Source organism: Grampus griseus, assembly GCF_964374135.1.
Source record: "Grampus griseus genome assembly, chromosome: 8".
NCBI classification, from domain to species: Eukaryota; Metazoa; Chordata; class Mammalia; order Artiodactyla; family Delphinidae; genus Grampus; species Grampus griseus.
The window spans coordinates 10194924-10211307 of record NC_139002.1 but is presented as its reverse complement, the minus strand read 5'-3'; the positions used below and the strand labels follow the sequence as shown (position 1 = coordinate 10211307).

At 50.4% G+C, this 16384-nt stretch overlaps 1 protein-coding gene across 3 annotated transcripts in view; it reads left to right on the top strand.

The window, feature by feature from the left end:
• GRAMD1B (GRAM domain containing 1B) overlaps positions 1–12405 on the top strand; it is a gene marked incomplete at its 5' end in the record, with an annotated part of 176548 nt that extends 164143 nt beyond the window's left edge. For all 3 annotated transcript variants that reach the window (XM_082659711.1, XM_082659710.1, XM_082659712.1), the window contains 4 exons: positions 297–387; positions 4090–4197; positions 4516–4633; positions 7152–12405. In XM_082659711.1, coding sequence (XP_082515837.1) covers positions 297–387; positions 4090–4197; positions 4516–4633; positions 7152–7241 — 407 coding nt within the window. In that variant the 3' untranslated portion in view covers positions 7242–12405. The remainder of the gene's footprint in view (positions 1–296; positions 388–4089; positions 4198–4515; positions 4634–7151) is intronic.
• Between the last annotated feature and the right edge of the window lie 3979 nt (positions 12406–16384).

Here is a 16384-nt window from a genome sequence, read left to right as displayed (position 1 = left end):
AGCCAGAGCTGAAAGCTGTCTCTGGTCCCAGCCCAGTGCTGTTTCCCTTCCATGGCTGCAGGTCGCTTTGTCTTGCACCTGCATGTCCTAGCTACAGAGGTCAGGTGACTTTCTCATTTGTTCGGTCACTTTCCTGTCCCCCTTGCCCTCCAGGAGCTTCCCTTCCCTGAGGGCCGGGTCCACATCTCGCATCGTTGCCACGACAGTGTCACGGGCAGTTCTGTGCGTGACCAGCATCACATCGGTCGTTGGGCTGGCGGACCACGTGGTGATGACCTCGTTCCTTCTCCCCACAGGTTCCACGCAGACACGGCACATCCCCGAGGACAGCCCCAATGGTTTCCACCTGCAGAGTGTGTCCAAGCTACTGCTGGTTATCAGCTGTGTGTAAGGGACTCCGGCTCTCCTCCCCCGCCCTGCCCCGGCCGCCTTCCTTTCTTACCTGCCACCTCCTCCCCGTCTGTCTTCCTCAGGCATCCGAACACCCTCGCTGCTGCCCTGGTTTTTGCCTTCTCCTCTAGTCCCTCTCCAGATCGGTTGCTCTATCTGTCCTTCCTTGCCTCTTTGCTGCTTTTTCTCTGTTTTACTCAGCACTTACTGTATGCTAGGCCTTCAGGATTCAGAAGAAAATGCTGCATGCAGCCTCCATGCCCTTCAGGAGCTCAATTTCAAGTGGGTCAAACAGACAGGAGATTCACAGTTGCTACACTGTTGAATAAATGCTAACATAGAGATGCCACAGAGCATTTTAGGAGCCCATTCATTTGTTTGTGACAGACGTTCTGGGTGTCTGCTCTGTGCCAGGCGTCGGGACTGTGCACTTACGGGGCCCACCCTTTGGCAGGGTGGCCGGACACAATCGATGACTAGAGTCCAGGAAAAGTGTATGCTTATTTTAATATAAGCCGTGTATAATCACTGCCATAATGCTGTAAAGCTGTGGGCTCAGTAACTTGCACAGAAAGATGCTGGGCCAGGGAGCAAGTTCGTTGAGAAACATGAGGGTGTAAGATGGGAAGACAGCTTTCTGAAGTGTGAGCCCAGAGCCTGCTCAGGACTTTTGTAAACCTTGAGTAGGAGCAGCTTGGACAGCTAAGTACAGACAGCTCCTCCGCTTGGCCGGGCCCACTGCCTGACTGCCCAGCCCTTCCTGCCTGGGCTGTGCTGTGAGACGTGGCGGCATAGCTTGGGGGGTGCTCAGGAGCTGCCCAGACGCTGGCTCCACCAGGTGTGCACCAGGCGTTAGACTGTGCGTAGCTCTGTCCTGCTTTTGTGACTCCCACCCCACCCCCAGCCCTTCATGCCTTCACTAAAGTATTGTTCAGGATTGCAGAAGCAGGGGCACAGCTCTGCCCACAGGAATCTGGGAAGGAAGCCCTGGACTGACATGGTTGGATTTACACTTAAAAAAATATATATATATCACTCAGATGGCAGTATGGGGCATGGGCTAGACAAGAACGGACTGGAGGCAGGGGGGGCCAACAGGAGTAAACGGCAGTGATCTCGGCGGGAGGGGCTGTCACACTGAGATGAGGGCCTCCTGGGGCTGAGAGGGCCCAGAAGGTGAAGGCTCCTTACACCTGGTTACGTAGCGAAGGAAGAGGCCTTCCTGATCTGCGTGCCTATAGATGGTTGTGTCATAGACAGAAACCTGGAACTTAGAGGAAAGTTGTCACAGAAGATGCCGTCAGTTCCCGATGTCTCTGAGCTGCCATAGATTGTTCAGGCGGATGTGACAGATAGATATTTCTTGATGTGGACCTGGAGCTTAGGAGGGAAGTTCAGGCTGCAGTTACAGATCTAATTGTCGGTAGCGTTAGAGCCATGGTGGGAATGAGAGTGATCATCGGAGGAGAGTATGGAGCATGAGGAAGGAAATGGGCTGAGGACAGACCTGGGGACCACGCAGGGAGAGGGGCCTTTGAGGGTCACGAGGGGGGCTCTTTTGCTAACCTTACCTGAATATGTAACATAAAAGTAGATGCAAAAGTCTTCTGACTATGGCATGAGAAGCCAACATATTTTTACACAATTAAACACAAGGACAACCGTAAAGCCAGTAGAATTCCCGTTTAGCAGCATCGTTTTAATGTGATTCATGCCATCGTTAAAACTAAATCTCTGATGTTGGTTTTGGTCAACAGAGAACTCTAACCTTGGGTTAGTTCTGTTTAAGTTCTCTCTGTGTTTTGTCATTATTTAGTAGAGAAGGCCAGTGGCCTGAGTAAATTTTATAGCATATTAACAAACATTGGTGCTTTGTTCGTTTAGGATAATTTGGCCTCGTCATTCAACCCTAGAAGGTCCAGGCGTTGGGTCTGCTCCCAGCCTGTGAGTGGAACCTTCTGGTACAGTGCAGGTTGCCCTGCGTCTTAGAGGCCCCGGCTGCCATAAGCCTGCCCTGTGGTGACCCCAGCCTCCCACCTCTTCTCTGTTTAGACCACCCCCAAGCCTTCACTCGGGAAGCAGGCAAGGGTGTCCCTTGACCTCCACTGAGCACAGACAGGACTGTAAACACAAACCCAAACGCAAGTACTAAGATTGTGTGCAGCACACTCTGAGGAAGTGGCATTCAGGTGGTCCAGGCATACTGATGCAATTAAAGGTGGTATCATTGAAATTCAGTACAACATTAAGAAGTTCTCGTGGAAAACTCAGGAGAGCCCCGAGAACACAGCTGAGTAGCCCCAGGGATTTGCAGCTGCTGCTCTAAGGAATGCCGCCTTCCATAGTGCTGGAAGCCCAGGTGAGAAACACAGTAACACACACCACACACACCACACACCACACACCACATGCAGCACACACTTTGAAAGGTCAGAGGCTTAGTATAGGTTTTCTTTCTTTGTTGGTCTTTTTTCCATCTATTTGTTTTATCTTCCCATTTTTGTCATTCTTTTTCCTGTGTGTCTGTACTTCCTCCTTTAATGAAAATAACTGCTCCTTGTGGAGGGCTTCACATACATTCCTTCCATGCACATAACAACCTCAGCAGCGTAGGTATTATTGTCCTGTTGAAAGAGCTGGCTTTCAGTGAAGCTAGGAAACTTGATTGAAAGTTGAGATGTTTCAGCAGTGAGCCAGGCTTTGTGCCCAGTTCTGCGTGTCTGCGTCCTCTCTTTCCCAGAGCTTTCATCTCTCCATCCCACGAGCCTCTGTTATAAAATGATCTTTAGGACACTGAGGCCAAGAGAAGAGAATTCCCACAGGCCTCAGTGACTCTTCATCATTCCCCACTGGGTCCCCCGGCCCCTGGTTTTCCTGCCACCTCCCTGACTCTGAGCACTTCCAGCCCATCCCTGAGAAGCCTCGACTAGTCCTCATGCCTCGTGCAGGGCTGTGGCAGGTGCACGGAGGAGACGGCAGCTCTCGGGCAGTTGTGCTAACATCTGGGAGGCGTATCGGGGCAGAGCTGGGAATCCCACTGGAATTCCTCCCCCGGTTTGGGTTTGTAGGAGGAACCTTGTCTCGACTGATCACCCTTGAAGTGCTAAGAGTCTGTGTACAGTTGCTCCCCGCGCCCCCCTTCCTTCCTGCTAGATGTCCCCATCCTGCTGTGTCTCTGCTCCTGCCCTTTCTTTGTCGTGGACGCTCACTTTCTCTCTGCCTCGGGTTGAGCGGGCTTCCCCTTCCCCACACGAGCCTGTTTCTAACCTCTGCCTCCTCCCTGTTTTTCTTCCTTGCTCGCACTGGGATCTGTTTCAGGTGCTGACTCTGTGATTGCTTCTTTTACCCCATCATCTCTTTTCCTCTCCATCTTACCTCGCTTCCCCCAGCACCCAGGTTCCGGGTGACTTGTATGTCTCTCCCTTCTGTTGCGTTCACCCCACACGCCTCTCCACGGCCCTTTCCTGGCCCCTCCAGATGACACTGCTTCTCTCTCTCTCTCTCTCTCTCTATTCCCCCCCCCACGCCCCCCGCCTCCGCTGCATCCTCTGGCTCACTTAACCACTCCCTGTGACGCGTCGGGTGACCCAGTGGTCAAGGACAGCGGCCCCTGGGCAGGGGAGTGCCCGGCTCTGAGAGGGAGGGGCTTCCCCAGACACCGGCTCATGGCTCTCGCTTTCCCCCTTGTCGTCTTCTTAGTCTGGTGCTGCTGGTCGTCCTCAACATGATGCTCTTCTACAAACTCTGGATGTTGGAATATACCACCCAGACCCTCACTGCCTGGCAGGGTCTGAGGCTCCAGGACAGGTAATCCTGGCCTCTCCCCCTTGCTCCCACCTTCACCCCAGCCAGTACTGTGTCCTGGCTCCTGCTTCCCAGTCTCCTTGGGACGGCCCTGCTGCCCTTGGCCGGGGGATAACCCTCTGGGATGAGTGCCTAGGCAGGCTCTGAAAACTGTCCCTGTAGTTTCAGTCTGCTTCTGATTTGGGGCACAGGGGAACCAGGGCACTGAGCAAAGGACAGAGCGCTCTGATGTGGCTCTCTGTCCTTTAGGGGTCTGGGCGCATAGGACAGTCGACGGGCCATAACTCCAGCTGCTGGGGTACCCCTTCTTCTACCCCACAGGTTACCCCAGTCTCAGACAGAGTGGGCCCAGCTCTTAGAGTCCCAGCAAAAGTACCACGATACTGAGCTCCAAAAATGGAGGGAGATCATCAAATCCTCAGTGATGCTTCTTGACCAGGTGAGATGCCCCCACCGTCCCTCCTTGCGCTGGTCTCACAGAGATGGGACTCCTGCCCTGTGCTCTGAGGAGAGCGCCATCTCCATCATCGTCCACCAGATGCCCTCCTCCCATTCGTTCTTCCCCCAGGCCATGCATTGTTCTAATTTTAAAGCCACCCCTGAGTGAGCTGTGGGAGACACCCGTGTATTCCCCAAAATTATGTCAGTGAAATAGCACACTGGATTTGCAGTAGGAAAACTGTAGGTTAGATGGAAGGAGAGCTAATTTTTCTTCTTGGTAACCCATAGCCATCTGACAGGCCTTGAAAGAGATGATAACCCCCTTTTCGCAGAGATTGATCTTCCCAGAGGGCGTGTCTTTCTAACTCCTTTTGACGTGTGCTCCCCTCCCCCACCTCCTGCCCTCAACACATGCACACGACACCCAACGCCCAGGCCGTGGCCCCTCCTCAGGGGCTGTGCTGAGAGTCTGGGAAGATGGCTGGTACTGTGTCTCCTTTTCATAACGTCTTCTTCCTGGTACGGTTTTCTTTCTGAAAAACTAGATGCGTCTTTTTAAGGAAGTCGTTCTGGGGCAAAATCAATAGTTAGCTTCATTTTATCAGACTGAGGTGGAATCCTAATCTTGCCACTGACTAGTTTTGTGACCTCAAGCAAGGGATTTAGTATTAGGGACCTTCGGTTCCTTCATTTATAAAATTGGAATTATAACCATTGCTTCGTGAAATTGCTGTTGCATTTGGTCTGATGGCCCATGGGAGGCGCTCGTTAATATTCAACTTTACTTCCCCTTCATGGTTTGGTTTCTTAGCTCTAAATTAAGGAGAGAGAATTTTGATGCAGCTATCATGATCCAGGTTAATGGGTTTAGAGTGTCATGCCTAACATTGGAGCCACGTTTAAGGAGGACATTTTTTTTTTTAACCAAAGGAGGGCAGACAACACAGCAAGGAGTTTGGAAGCTCTGGCCCATCAGGAAGGCTTGAGAGAAGTACAGATGTGCTCAGGAGCAGGGAAGACGCGTGGGTGAGCAGCGCAGGACAGTCTTCAGACGTTGGGGTCTGACATCTAGAAGAAGGGTTAGGCTGCTGTGAACCTCCAGGGGACTGAACTAGGGCCAGAAGTTATAGGGAATCGGATTTTTGAGTCATCAATGAAAAGCACGCTCCTTATGGGTGGAGCAGTCCAGCAATGGGACGGGCTACTTTGAAGGACTGAAAGTGCTCAGAGGGCGATGTGATGATGTGGGGTGAGGGTCTTATGAATTAAAGGCGGGGGGCCGTTGGACTGGATGACCCGGTCCCCTTCCAGCTGTGGAATTCTATTCAGGGTGGGTCTCCTTCAGAAGGAGCTTGGGGCAGGCAGACCTGTAGCCTCGTAGACTCGACTCTACAAGCATTAAGATCGGTGTCTCGTTCTGTTCCCTTGATTTTGTTTTTCGTTTTTCTTTTCCCCCTTTTTTGGGGGTTGGGGGTGCGGGGGCGTGCCACGCTGCGTGGCTTGTGGGATCTTAGTTCCCCGACCAGGGATTGAACCCAGGTCCTGCCACTGAAAGCGCCGTAGTCCTAACCACTGGACCGCCAGGGAATTCCCATCGTTCTGTCCCCTTTAAAAGAACATTAATGGGCCCCTCATCCCTCCTGATATCGAAGAACTAAAGAGAAGAAAGTGACAGATTAGGCCGAGAGATCAGAGGTTCTCAAAACCCGTAACTGTTTACCTGTGAAATGTTAACCGTCCTGTGTTAACAAGGCAGCTTACCTAGAGCCAGGGTAGGATTCTACCGCTGGAATTGCCCCATGTAAACTCCATCCCGTGATGTGGGATGTATCTGTTTCTTAAAGACGGTTAAGAAATTCGGTTAAGATTCAGTTAATTCAATGACATGGGTACAGCTAGGAGCCTACTCAGTTTTCTGCTTGGCACCTGGGGTGTACAAGGTAAGGATAAGACAGTGCAGTCCCAACACAGCTGAAACAAAGCCATTAAAGATGACAGCAGCGCAGAGCCCTAGTGAGGGGTCCATGAAAGGCCAGGAGAGAGAGAGATGGCTGTGAGCCAGAGAAAGTTTGGAGTTGTTCTGGGCCTTGATAGTAGATGGGTGAGGTTGAATGGGCAAGAGAGGAGTCTGAGCCGGGGGAACAGTGTGGCAAAGGTACCAGGAGAGGACAGTGTATTCAGGATCACAGGGAAACCAAGCCGAGTGAGGAGAAGACCGATCAGTGGTGTCGGACGCAATGGAACGTTCGAGAGAATTCTTAATTTCGTGAAACAAGGACCACAAGTCATTGAGACACAGCACCGCTTACCCCAGGGGTTCCCAGGGCTCGATCGGCCGTCCCCCTTCAGCCTGAGACTGTGTCCCTTGAGAGCGACCCTTGTTTCGGGAGCCTGCTGCCTTTAGCTGCCCGGCCTGGCGGGGGGACCTGCCAGACGTGGGTGTGGTGGGCGCTGCTGAATGGAGGAGCCCACTGAGGGCACAAACCCGGGCTGGGGCGGGCTTCCCTGTCTTACAGATGAAGGACTCACTCATCAACCTTCAGAACGGCATCAGGGCCCGTGACTACACATCAGAAAGTGAAGAGAAGAGGAACCGCTATCACTGACAAGGCAGGAGCGGGGGCAGCTGCAGGAGGCCTGTGCAATACATGTACATAGACCATATAAATATATATGTATAAATAGAGAGAGAATATAAATATATATATTATATACAGATTTTAAAAAGAGATGATGCCTATGTACCAGGGAGAAGGAGCGGGCCCGCCCCCTGTGCTGGCCAGCGGAGGGGCCAGGAGGGCAGGGACCCCCTCTCCGCACCCACCTCCCCTGAGCCTCTTCCTCTCAGTCCTCTCGTCCCCACCCTTTCCCTCGCTGGCCATTCTTGGCTCTGAGAAGGGAGACGTGGAGCCAGAGTTATGCCTGTGAAGACCCTGGGGTCGTGAAAAGAAGTCTCAAGGGGGCATCGCTTAAGGTGCTTCACTCCCTAATCCCCTTTTGATTTGTTTCCAAAATAAACGAGAATCTTTTCTTCCCCACCCAACACTTCCCCAAGTGTTCTCTCGGTAACAAGGAAGCATCAGAAGCAGGGCGCAAGCTAAACTCTACCATACGAGGCCGCCCCCTGTATGTGGGCCGTGCACCGCGAGTCAGGTGCAGAGGACTGCGGGACAGCTGGGGAGGCTGCGCTGGAGGGTTTGGGCTTCGTAGCCACAGGCTCCTGAGGGCCTGTGTTCTGAAGGGCATTCTCCTCCATCAGCCCCTGTACCTTCCTCTACCCTGCGTGGGGTGTGGACCCAATAAGGGCTGGGGATTTCTTACTCTCCCCCCCCCTTCTCTCTGGTCTTTTCCCAGGCTGGATCTGGGTGAAGTGTCACTTTTTAGTGCCTAAAGCCCTATTTTTCCTCTGTGCCCTAAGAGCACATTGTTTATTCGTCAGAGTGGGAGCATTTTTGATCTTGTTAAACCTGTTTAGCGATTGTAAGCAAGTCAGGTCTGTGGCTCTAACCCCTTCCCTTAGAGCTGTCCTTTGATTTCTAGGATGAATCAGGGTGTGTTCTAGGACCTCCAGGGTTTGAGAGAGTGAATGCACTAGCCGTGTAAGAATTGTAGGGTCTAACCACAGAACTACTATGGGTCGCGAGCACCTATAGCCAAGCACTCTTTGGCGGCCAGCCTCATTTCCTCTCAGCGAGGAACCAGCTTAGTCAAGGGAGACAACCGTCTGAGACACTTTGCACATGAAGGAAGACCTAAGCCTTGGAGGGAATGGATTTGGCAAAGGTGCGTAGGTTTGGGCAGGGAAAAGCCAGATGGAGTCTACCCCACAGAGGGCCATTCCAAACCCTGTTTCTGAGAGTTGGGAGTGGAAGTTCTGGCAGAGGGAGTAACCAGCGCCTTCTCTAGTCTCTGGCCCCAGAGAGGTATGAGACCACTAAGGAGTAGAAAGAAGACCATGGGTTAGGAAAGTGGGTCATCTAGGGCCTTTGGGGCTGGCTCAGAACTGATGGCCCATCTGGGCAGGCTTACCATCCTTCACACACTAACTGCTATCTCTCCCTGTGATGACCCAAGGAATCCTGCCAGCCCCAGGCAGAGCTTGTAGAGATTCTTGACCAGGAAAGGATTATACCAATTTGGCAAGGAGAGCTCTTCCAGATCGCTTGTTCTAGTGGACCCCTTGGTGGAAGGGGCAGAGGAAAGAAAGGTAGATTTGATCACTGATCTAGCCCAAAAGAAGAGCATGTTGTATTCTCTTGGACTGGCCTGAGCATCCCACTTTAGCAATTAAAGAAAGTTTTTGACTCTTCAGTCTGTCTGAGAAGAGGGCCTCATTATTGCCCTAAGGGCAGGATGAGAAGACAGAAAGAGACACACCCAGGCCATCCCCCCAGGGGGAGTAGGATGGATGGATGATTCCATAATGGTCATCTAGAATGTTGATATCCCTTCTGTAGAAAAGGAGATATGAGCAAATGGAGTTGCATGTAATCCTTGTGAAGTGTGCATATGCCCACGGGCCAGCGGCTCAAGATCATATCTGTCCCTGTCCCTGTCCGGGACTTCGAATGGGAGACCCTGGTGAGGGTCAGGGTTCATGGGCCGTGAGCCAAAGAAGGAGAAACAGTGCAGGCTGCTAGGAATTTTCTGGTTGGAGTAGCCAGAAGTCAAAATTATTCCCCGAAACTTTTGAAAGGAAAGGACAAGTGATAAATTCTCTAATTTATTCCATACATATTTATTTATTTAAATTATTCAGTTATTAAAGGTACCATATTGGGACCTTTGGGATGACTTTAAAAGGACTCTTTGCTGGGAGTAAGGTGGTATAGTGGGCCTGGCTACGCGGAATTGTTCAGCTTTTGCTTCACCTCTCGGGCCCCTCTCAGGAAGGAGTAGGTGACAGGGAGGGATGTCCAAGGAACCCTCTTGATTTCTGGGGTTTTGAATGCGGGAGACAGTGTGTGCACGTGGGGAGCATCTCTTGGCCTGCCTCGTTTCTAAGGATCAAGGATCGTTTGTGGGAGCTTTCTAGTCTAGTAATTTTTTGATTTTCAAACCAGGAGAAAACCAACAGCTGTGTTCACTCCCAAACAAAAGCTTTTCCCCTTTATTCAGGAACCTGTCAAAGAGAAGGGGCCTCTGCCCTGGCAGCTCAGTCTGGGAGTGAAACACGTAAATGACATTGTGACTCGTGGCTCGCAGCCCTGGCTTGTAAGCGAGCATTAAAACCACCATGTCTTATGTTATTTCTTCCAGCCAGGGCATTTTTTTGTTTTGTTTTCTTTGTTGTTGTTTGGCTTTTTTCACGTAAGGACTCAGTCATATAGGAGTCTTTCTGCGAGGACTCATGTGGTGAGACATTGGAGAGCTTGCACTCAGTTTCAAAGATTTTGCCATTTCTAGACAGGTGAGAACAGCAGCGGGTCTGCACTCCTGCTGATTGGGGGGGAATTGATGGGACTGGTGTTGGAGAGGCCAGTCATGTCTGTAACTCTCTCCTTTCCCCCATCCCACTCCCTGGGACAAAGGGATAACATTCCAGGACAGCAAGGTCAGCAGCTTAGAGCTCTCTGGAAGGGCAGCGAGCTGAGGGGTTCAGGGGACCTGGGCCTGAGTCCTGGCTCTGCTGTTGGGCAGGTCACACACCCCCACACACATAGCCCCGGTCTCTGAGCCTCTGGAGCCTCATATGTAACAGGAGGGGCTTGAGCTAGACTGTCCCTAAGGTGGATTCTAGCTTTGACATGATCTTGGAGGCTGGGTCAGAGACTGGCGAGGCTGGGCTTTCTCAAACTTGGAAGGTGCCCTGCCAGGAGAGGACAAGCCTTCTGGACTAGAGCCTCCCTGGAGTTTAGATGAGTCGTAGGGCAGGGTCTGGGTTCCCGGAAATCCAGGGTAGTTAAATCTTCTTTACGCGCTAGGAGGGGCAGGGAGGTCCAGTGAGAGGCGGGTGGGGGAGGGAGAGGGAGAAAGAGGAAGCTTGCCGTATTGCTCGGTGTTAACCTAGGAGGGTGTTTCTTCCTTTGTTGGCCTAGTCTTACTTTGTAAGCATCCTTTTGGACTTTCTCTCAGCTGGGAAGAGGAGGATGGTGGCAAGGACACTGTCTTGGATTAAGCCCACCTTCGGTCCCTGGGCTGTGAAGCCTTCCATCCGTCTATCCATCCTCCCTCCTCCTTGCTAGAGCAAACGGTGGAGAGAAGTCATTCCTGCTTCTACCACCTCTCTTTTGTCTCCAGCTTTGTTGGGGTTTGGATTAAGTGTGAAGCTTTGGCTAGAATCCTTGGGTTGCCTTAGAGTGCTGACACTGAGAACTTGGGATTACAAGGAAGGGGGAGGACCAAGAAAGCGCAAGAGGAATGCTTTGATAGAAGTGGATTCTCTCCATTGCCCTGTCTGTGACCCAAGCTTGACCATGTCCATACGTTTGCAGGCAGCACGTCTAGGGTGAAATCTTGGAGGAAGCATTAGGGAGAGAATCTTTCTGGACTGTGTGGTCTCAGAAGAATCCTTTCTGCGCCATACCATGCTGTGTCTTTAGCTCTTCAGGGCAGCCAAGGCCAGCCCTTCCTCCCTAGGGGCCCCCGGGAGAAATAGCGCTCTCCTCTCTTCCCCCAGGTGGTAGGGCACCCCCTGACTCCACCTGCCCACTCCAGTAGGAAGCTTGAGAACCTCTCTTCCTGACTCTCTCCTCCTCCGTCCTTCGTCTCTAGGCTGTGGGACAATCATCCCATCCACCACTTAACACCCCCGACCCTCATCCCCCAGCTTCCAGCAGGCTGGCCCCACTCCCCTCCACCTCTAGGTTTTCTTCCAGAAGATGCATTTTTGGGTCCGAGAGGAGCACTTTCTGGAAGGCCACCTTTTAGCGGCCCTGCTTGCCTGACGTGCAGCAGGAACTTGCCCACGGCGCAGAGAGCTGCCCCCGCCTCCCCACCTCTGCCCGCCTTGTTACCTCACTCCTGCTCCAGCCGTGGCTGCGATGGACCCAGCCAGCTCCCTGTTTTGGCGTTCCGGGGGAAGCTCAGGGGTCTGGGCCATCGTTTTCTGTTGCAACTTGAGGTCCTCAGCAGGCCTGGAAGCCTGGACTGGAGCCTTGGCTGCTGGCGAGAAGCACTTTGCCTGCCAAGAGGAGTTGATGCCAGACGATGTACCCGACATGTGAAGGCATTAAAGAACATTGTCACCTCTGCCCCTTGGCCCTCCTTGCTTCTCTCAACACGATGAGACACTGCAGAAGCAAAAAACGGTGGCCTCTGCTCCAGGCAAGACAGCTGGCCGTGTCTGGGGAGTTGGCCCTGGGCTTGGGTGCCACGCACTGAGATGGCAGAGTAAAAGCAAGCATTTTTGCCAGCGACAGTGTGTGGCTCCCCACATTTCTCTGTCCTGCACTCTAGGGCCAGACCACTCTCTGCATGGACCAGATCATCTTCCCAAACCCATGGTGCTTTCCCCCCGACTCAACCTAGACTCCAAGGTGGGGAGGGATGGGTCCGAGGCCATTGCGGCCCCTGGAGAATCCTGACATGGGGGTGGGGGTGGGGTGAGGCAGAGGGAGCATCCCCAACCCCTGCCCTGGGCCATTATGGGAAAGAACACAGGTTGATTGCAGTTGAGTTGTCTGGCCATCTGTATTTGGAGCTATAACTGTACTTTGCCTGGCGCTGTGCGCAAGGTCTAAAAGCTTAACTGCTAGTACCTAGAGACCAACAAGGCTTCCGGTCAAATCGTCATGTAAAGTAGCTAGAGCCATGGGAGTACAGTATGAATTAAAAGAAAAAGTATTGAACTACATGTAATAAACGGTGTGTGTGTCCATTGCTTGATTCGTTAGTCCTCGTGGTCCCAGATGGTTTTGGTCTTCCCAGGTGTGATCACAGCAAGCCCTGAAGGCATGTGTTCACAGGCACACACGCAGACACACGTGCACAGCCAGCCATCCAGGACCTCCTTCCCAGGGGAGGGCGGCAGCCTGATGAAGTGGAACGGATGAGAGGTTTGGGAATCAGATCTGAGTCCAGATCGCAGCATCACTATTTACCAGCTGTGTCCTTGGGCCCCGACCGTTACTGCCAGCCTCAGTTTATTTTAGAGATAACATAAAATATATGTGTGTATATGTGTGTGTGTCTGTGTTTCTTAGTATAGTGGCTAGTACTATATGAAGATAATTTTATATCATTATTAATCATTGTTAATGATTTTATATCATTATTAATCATTATTAATGATTTTATATCATTATTAATCATTATCAATCAGTAGTATTGTTATTCTAGGAGTGTATGGTAGACTGAATCCCAGTGACAATTTCTTGTGTAACTTTTCCCTTTTGGGGCCTTGGCACTTCTGGGAAGACACACATTGGGGGACAGCGTTGCTTTATTCCCTTAATGTTAGCCAACCTGGTAAGGGAGTGGGGTTCCTCCCTTCACTAGGTCTTCCTTGCTGGGAGCCGCTCACCAACTTGTTTGATGTCATTCAGGTGAGAACACTCTGGCTCTTAGATTCCTTTGTATTTGGGTAGGGAAGGAAAGAAGGGCGACAGTATGTTTCATTCTAGACTATTAAATGTATTTTTCATTCTCTGGGCATATATCCAGCGATTGTGAGTTCAGGAATTGATGTGGGCTGGGGAGGTAGGTAGAAGCCATAGTATGTGTAGCAGACACACACCGTGGAGCAAAACCAGAGCAAGCAGTGTTTAGAGACGCTTTATTGACATGAACAGGGAGTTTACTGAAAAACACCACATACAGGCATTAGGTTGTTGAGAGCTTGAGTGGTCAGGAACAACATTTCTAAAGTTCAGAAAAAGATTGGCTGTGGAAAATCAAGAAAAAGCCACACGAAGGTGACAACACGGTGACGAGTTCCATGGCTGTACGAATTTGCTGATTGTGTTTGGTGCCTCACAAACCTACAAGCGCTCGTCCTTCAGTGCCTCCCTCCCTGTCACTCTGCCCAAAAAAGAGGAATACCAGCTTTGAGGCTTCGCTGGCCTATGATAGGGGTTGAGTCTGAGCTACAGCTCAGACTCGCTTCAAATGTGCATCTACTGGGTCCTACTACAGCCTCAAGTAAGGGGAGGGGTGCCAAACATGGGTCGTCTGCCATGGTAGAGTTTTAGAGACTAGGAAAGGCTTGGATGATGATATTTTTAAAACCTAAGGGCGCAGGGCACACTCGGTCTAGACTGGTGCCCGATGCAGAGAGGGTGCCGAAATGCAGAATGAATGGGTGATCGGAGTAATGACACCAAGTACTACACAGATACATTTGCCATGACTGGGAGGACTCACTGGGTTGGGGGCTTTTCATTTACAAAGGGATGGGAGAGGAAGGTGTTTTTTGTTTTAGTTTTCCATTTCCGCTTGGGAAGGAGAGCCAAGGTATATTCTGAAATGGGTCTAGCTCCTTGCTGCTGCTTCCTGCCAAGATGCAGTTACACGGCCTTTTCTCTCTGATTTATGTCAGGTGGGTTCACAGATTCTGAGATGGGTATGTTTTCCTTTTTGATCCCGTAGTTCTGGGGGGAAAAAAGGAGCTACTGTCTCTTCTCTTAACCATTCATAGCTCTATACATATTTTCAGCACATTCCTGCTCTGAAAAATTCCTTTCCTACTAACATTTCTAGTTTGGCATCTAAGGAGAAACCAGAAACTCAAGAGAGTCAGAAATCCGGGCGTGTGGGTGTTTGGGGGTGGTGACTCTAAAGGACAGTGCTTTTAGATGGACTGAAAATAAAGGCTGGTGTTGGGACAGGTGCTGACCGTCAAGGTATCTCCACACGAGAGCTGGGGCTGCGATGCAAGGCTGAGCTGACGGCAAAGGTCCGTTGGGCGAGGTGCTCACAGGGCCAGCAGAGTTGAGCAATGAAGGTCATGGCTGTTAAGCCCAAGGGGAGGGAAAACCAGACCCAGCCGAGCTGGCCTTGAGGGAATTGTATTATTAAGCATCAGTCAGGGGGAATTATCCAGCACCAAGACAACAGGTGGGGTTCCTAGAGTGATGATAGCCCTTGAGAACGTTTCTAAGCCCTTTAATAGAACAGCATACCAGATAGAGCTTCCAGAGCAGTGCACGTTTATCTGGGTCCTTTGTAGGAATATGCGGGGGAACAGGGAGGGAGTGAGGATTTGAAGCAGGCTGGTGATCACAGTACCTTGTGGATTTATAGTCATGATCAAGTCTCCCAGGAAGGAGTTTAATTGCAATTTAGGAGAAATAATGAGGTACAAACCAACGAGAAAGGGGAAACGAACATGAGATTAAGACTCTGAAAGCACAGTTTTAGCATGGACCAAGAAGCAGAGTGGTAGAGGAGCAGTGGAGTGGGGTTAGGGGTGAGCGAAGATGTTTAACATCTCAGGACAAGCAAGAGAGGCAAAGATTAGATGGAAGTAAAAAAAAAAAAAAAAGAAAAATGAGAGGAAAGGAAGCAGCTATGGTCTCAGTAGAAAGAGAGCTGGGCTAGGGCTCAGAAGACCTGAATTCCAGCTCTCTGTTTACCCACTATATGAACTTATGATTTGGTAAAGCTTCTTAGCCTCAGACAGCGTGTTTCTTCATTTGTTAACATATTAGCAATATCCACCTCACAGAGCTAGTTGTGGAGAAGAAATAAGATAATTAAAATGCTTGGTAAATCATATAGCTTAATAAAGAAAGCATTAAAGATGAGAAGAGTAGAGAAGTTAGGAGGAGGAAAAGACTAGAGAAGATTACTTGTAAAGGATAAGAAAAAAAGAGAGGTACCATTCAGCTTCATTAAAAATCACCCAGGAAATATCTGAGTTGGGCTTTTAAAAAGGAAAAAAAAACGTGCATTCTAGATCACAAGTTAGATGCGTGGTCTACTGACGCAAGAGGGAAGTGGAGGGGTAGAAAGGAGTTTCTGCGGCAGGCTTGTCATCCGCCATCCACGTGACTGGGAAAACCTCACAGTAATCCAGGCCTGTTTTCCTCACAGGAAAGTCAGGAAAATCTATATTCTGTCTCCTATTTCAGAGAGATTGTGTGGGAAATTACCTAAGAGAAAGGCCTTGAATTTATTGAAAGTATTTTCTTCGATAAAATCAGACTCTCAAATATGTAAACAAGGACTAATTCAAGTGCTTTCCCAGGGATGGCAGAGATGAACTGAGTTTGTCAGGCGAGGCCCAAAGCCAAGAGAGTGGGATCTTTCCCCATAGATGCCCCTGGATCTGAGGGACCTCTTGTTCATCGAATCCCAGTCACTTTCATCTTCTCACATCCCATAAAGCATCCTTCCCCCTCTCATCACAGGGTGCAGAAGGACATCGCACTTACACCAGTTACTCAAAGTGAAACATGAGATATCGACTAAAATGTTTCCAGTGTTCATCTGCTCTCCTAACATCTAGGGGAAAACAAAAAAACAAAAAAAATCCTTGGACATTATGAATTCACAGGTGAAATATTTGGAAGCCACCTAGCCTGTCCCTCCTCTATCACATCACTCATTTGCCATCATCTATCTCAGGCTAAAAACATGTGTCTTAGTTAAATGCCATTCCCGGATGCGTTCCCCTTCTGGAAGACGTCTCGGATTCACAAATCTTTTCACTAAAGAAATTCTTCAAATCTACCTCCCATCCTTCTCTCTGCCTTTTTGGCCAATTTCTAATGGCCTGAATCAGAGCTAACCTCATCCAGGCAATCCACCGAGTTCTGTGCCAAACTCAATTTCAGAGTCTTTTCAAGGACAAAATTATCCCATCTCG